Genomic DNA, 5,258 nt, shown 5'->3' on the forward strand with positions numbered 1-5,258 from the left:
CTAAATGACACACCCACCAGCACCATGACAGTTCCGAGGCTAAGCCTAAAAGGTCAAAAAGTAGGTGGTGGCCCACTTCCTGGAAATCTCCACCCCTCCCCCCCCAAAACTGGAATAATCCTCCCACTCATTAGCCTATGAAATTACCCAGCCCATAAAAATTAACCATGCCATATTTCAGGGCACTCTCTCGCCTTCTGAGTGGGTCCACATGTCTGAGTGTATTTCTATCTAAATAAATCCACTTCTTACCTATCACTTTGTCTCCAAATTCTTTCTCGACAAAGCAAGAACCTCAAATTCACTGGGAACATTATTAAGTGAAGTTCCTCAGACATAGTTTAGGACTGGGGCACTATTTCCAAGAAGTTCATGTTATTTATTCTTTGCAAAATGTATTCCATCACTCCATTTGTATTTTCCCTGGGGAAATGCAGAGAGCTAATGGAATAAAACAGGACAAATCTTTAGTCGGAAGAAGCAATCCAGGGTTGCTGGCTGAAGCTGGGGGCTGCCAGGGGCAGGGCCAGGCAGGAGCAGGTGCCTAGTGTGGCAAGGCAAATGAGGTCTTTCAAGTGGGAAAGCAGACCAAGGAGGGACCTGAGGAAACACTAAAGATACAGTCTGCCTACCAGGCCTTCAGCTGGAACTCTCCAAGGAATTTCTCAAAGTAGCAGACCCAGGCATGCATAACAAAGACAATCAGAGGAAGAGGTACTTGATCCACTAATATACAAGAGCTCGCTTTAATAGCTCTGGTAGGGGGCGGAGAACAGGCTCCTTTGGCTGGAGAGTACTTTGTTGCACTTCAGGGAAAGGGATCTGCTTCTCTCAACTGGAGGGAATTCCTGTATGAAAGCTGGGTCTTAAGAGTGTTTAAATATTCTTAAGCAATAACAAATAGTGGAATGAGACAAGTCAATAACAGACACAATTCACTGAGGTTGAGTTCAGAGTGTCTGGAATTTAACCATATGCTTTATTTGATGTCAACATCAAAGGAATATTTTAAAAAGCAAATTCAAATCCATAAGTTAGTAACAGTTCAAGTTAACTGCATTAAAAAAAAAAGTATTTACATCTATCCATACTTGTATACCCTATAACTGTAAATAAACTTTTGCATTTCAAAGCACTTGTCACTTATAAAGTGAAAGTTTTCAAAATGCTAGGTAAACATTTGCTAATTATGACTTTTTAAAAACAATACTCCTTTGGAAGATTCTTCTTCCTTGTGCTTATAGTTGATCTGCAAACACTTCTTAAAGTTTCTGGAAACTTCTCTGGAAAAAAATATCAGGAAACTGGTCTGGAAGAAAATCATAGTAGACAAGGGCTTAGTGCAGACATAAGCAGCTCCATTTTGTAAACAAAGTTCCGGCCTTCCATTTTATTCCACTGAACTTCTTTGAACGGTCCACGAAGATGATTCCATTTGCTATCTTGTAAAACATCACTTTTTGGCAGGTCTTTACACTGGTTACGGGGAAACTGAACCATAATCTTGCTGCCACTTTCAGGGCCATTACGAACTGTGGAACAAAACCAAAAATTCAACATACTCATTTTCCAAGCTAGAGACAACAAAGATCACACAACTTCATTCTCCATGAGTATAAAAACCTTGTTTGTCTATCAACTTGAAAGTGCTCATTTAAAAGTGCTTTTCAGGTTCAATATGCTAAAATAAGATTTACTAATTTATAGATACTAGGCTGGTATAAATATTCATGAATTACCATTTGTACTATAAAAATGTGGCAAGATGAATGTTGGTTTAGGAAAGTCAAATGTCCTATACATTTTCAGAACATCATTATTTTTTTCTAAAATACTTGACAACACAATCATTCAATGACTTGGTTAATACATACCTACTATGTGATAAACTCAAATGTTCAAAATCAGAACTGGAAAGGATGCAGGAAAGATTATTCCAAATATAAACTTTAGGTTTTAATGAGGCTTTATAACCCAGGAAAGAAGAAAAGAAATTATCAATAAGGGCCTAGCAATGATCAAGCCTGCAGATTCACAAGCTCTGATCCTGTGGGGAAGAATTTCTAATTATCCATTCTTTCAAATATTTAGAGCAGGTATTAGAAAAGATCACACTAAAACCATATATAATTTTCAACTAGACAGTAGGTATACATGCCTATCAAAGTGCCCCACTCATAGGAGGTGCTTCATAAAACACCTCTCTGTTCCATCCCTTGACCATCTTTAGGATCAAATATTATTCTTGCATATTTGCAGCAGTATAGCTATTTTATCTATGTATCTATGTATCTATCTGTTTTTGGCCATGTGGCTTGTGGGATCTTAGTTCCCTGACCACGGATTGAACCTGGGTCCATGGCAGTGAAACCATGGAGTGAAAGCACCAAGTCCTAACCACTGGACTGCCAGGGAACTCCCCAGCAGTGTTTTTTTTGTTTTTTTTGGGGGGTTACATGGGCCTTTCACCGTTATGGCCTCTCCCGTTGCGGAGCACAGGCTCCGGACACGCAGGCTCAGCGGCCATGTGGGATCTTCCCAGACCGGGGCACGAACCCGTGTCCCCTGCATCGGCAGGCGGACTCTCAACCACTGCGCCACCAGGGAAGCCCCCCAGCAGTGCATTTTTAAAAAGCATTCATCCATTAAAAGTTTTGGCATTTTTCAGATAATCTCTTAGGAAAATGTGTTGCCAAGCAAGACATTTTTTATAACTACTAGAAAGAGAAGTAATAATCTGTTGCTCTGAATAACAGCTATGATGAGATAAATGCTCAGTATAATTACTGCATGAACTTGCCTCCTGCAGAGATAAATTACCATTAAGTATAGTAACTATTAAAGCTAAATGTTAAGGTCAAACTCCCAAAGGCCTCTTCACATTCAGAGAAGCAGAAAGTACCTGAAATAGCATAGTCACCATTCGGGGAGGCCACTGTTATGGCAGAGGCATTGCCAATGCTCTCTATGGGCCCAAGGCCCACGTGATTACTGAAGCTCAGGACCTGCCAGCCCATAACCTTGGCTAGCTGCTGAACTGCATGCACCTGATGCTGTGACATCTGTGAATGAAAAAGGAAACTTCACTGACAATCAGCATGGGTATTTACTTTGCAGTGACTTGACATCGTGACTGTAAAATAAACTTCTGTTGGGGTTTTCAGTGCCTAGCACAGGAACCCTGTCTTATGTTTGAGGAATCCTCCTGTGTGACCACTGAGGGAAGCGAACAGCACCCCACCTTCTACTGCAGAAGCTGAAACAGCCTGATACTCGCTTTCCTGTCCACTGGCAGCTGGAAGACAGGCATACAACCTGAACTTGGCCAACTGGAACCTCCCACCTGGATCACTGATTATGAAGCAACAATTAAGTAGTAGCAGGGTGTGCAGCTGCGTATCTTCCATTAACCCCCTCAAGTCCACTCTCCACCCTGCTCTGTCCTGGGAGGCTGATCCATATGGTTACACTACCAGCTTTTATAACTAGGTCCTTAGTAAACAGACACTCCTGAAATTATCCTGAATGTGCCACTTATTTCCGGTTAAGACCCTGACTGGTACACGGGGCAATTCAGAGTGCATTCTGTCCCAGTGATGAAGGCAGTAGTGCTGGGACGGCATCAGTAGTGGCATTGCCCTGGCTGTGGTTCTATCTAGCTTCCTTTGATCCTGATCCATTTGCAAGTCTTATTCTCTAGACTTCCCATCAATTCTGGAAGCTATTCAGTAGGCTTTCAATATGTTTCTGCGTGTATGAGTAAGCCGACCAAAGCCATTTTAGGTGCAATCAACCAAGAGCTGCCATACCTCACGAATCCATTTTTTTCCCTTGGTACCACGTAAGCAATCAGTATAAAAGATTATTGCTTCTAGGATGGAGAGTGTCAGTATTTTCAAAAAATTTTATGTGAAACATAAATATGTGCTTTATGTGTGATTCATTAGCATGCTAATGAATATGTGATTCATTAGCATTTCAAAACCTACCCTTTCTCCCATAACTCAAATTTCAATGGGTCATCACAACTCCATGAAGAAGGTAGGAAAAATACTGTTCTTACTTTACAGACGAAGAAAGAAAGGTCCAGAAAATTGTCCAGTGTCACAAAGAAGGTTTGTGACAGCACTCTCCATACTGTCCCTTAATAAGAGGAACTCTTGCTTAGGGCTCAAGAGGAAAGCATTCCATTTATCATTATGGAGAATGGACACTACAGCTTCGTATCTGATCTCCCTTTCTCTGGTTTTCTTGGGTTAGTAATTCTAAACTTTCACGTGGTCCTGGAGGGGTGGTATATCTTGGCTAACATGAGAAATGAAAAAAGTCCAATAGTCTCAGAACTGGTCCTGCATCTTCAATACAAACTAAGAGTAGAAGCAAATCTAGGATAGTTTGTCAACACTTTCAATTAGCCTGTAGGTTGTAAAACGTGCACTAGACATTAGGTGGCAGGAAAAATGGCTTTTTAAAAAGAACTGTACTTCTTCCCCACTTTGTTCATTCACTAGTTATGAGTGGAAGGGGCTCGAGACCTGTAGCTGCAACTGTTACCTGAGACAGAAGGAAGTCCTGCAACTCCTGCTCCTGATGAGACAGAGTGATGACTCTTCCATCTCTGTGTACGACTCGGATCTGCTCAACTCCAATATTCAACTGCAGCTGAATGGACCTTTAGAGACACATATACTAAACATCAGAAATGTTGCAAATTACCTTATACAATGCCAAAAACCTTAACATCAAAGAAAAAGAATATAACAGACAGTTTTGATAACCTACACCAACACCCACGGGGGAGAGTTTTCTTAGGTTCAATGGAAACCATCAGACTCTCTCTAAACTACTGTAGGCCACTAAGCAGCAGTCTACTCAGAAGGATACGGTGGGGGAAGCACAGCTTGCCAGCAGGCCAACAGCCCTTGCTCCTCTTCTACGGCAGGCCTTTCAGCTGTCAACACTGCAGCAATACACCACTGCTGCAATGAAATGAGATCCACATTGAGAATACGTGGGACCTGCCCTGACGCAACAACCTGGTTCCTCACAGGAGCCACACACCCTTAACAGCTCCACAGGCATGGTTTCCAGGGTGCCCACCAGAGACACTGCCCACTGTTAGAAGTCACGCCATCCTGGGAAATCCAAAGCCATCCCCATCAGGGATTTATAATGTCTCCCAGTCCAGAACCATTTTACCAATTTGGGATCATTTCTGCCATAAGCAGTGTTGCCTAGTAACACACATGGCATCTTTC

The 5,258-nt window shown here is 42.0% G+C and overlaps 1 protein-coding gene across 1 annotated transcript in view; it reads right to left on the reverse strand.

Annotated features, from left to right (window-relative positions):
* Positions 1-968: 968 nt before the first annotated feature.
* Positions 969-5,258, reverse strand: part of MED17 (mediator complex subunit 17) — a 19,504-nt gene continuing 15,214 nt past the window's right edge. The window contains exons 10-12 of the mRNA XM_007449648.1: positions 4,555-4,672; positions 2,903-3,062; positions 969-1,532 (exon numbers count right to left, since the gene is read on the reverse strand). Of these exons, the coding sequence (XP_007449710.1) occupies positions 1,321-1,532; positions 2,903-3,062; positions 4,555-4,672 (490 nt within the window). The 3' untranslated portion in view covers positions 969-1,320. The remainder of the gene's footprint in view (positions 1,533-2,902; positions 3,063-4,554; positions 4,673-5,258) is intronic.

This window comes from Lipotes vexillifer, unplaced genomic scaffold (genome assembly GCF_000442215.2).
Source record: "Lipotes vexillifer unplaced genomic scaffold, Lipotes_vexillifer_v1.1 scaffold536, whole genome shotgun sequence".
NCBI lineage: Eukaryota > Metazoa > Chordata > Mammalia > Artiodactyla > Lipotidae > Lipotes > Lipotes vexillifer.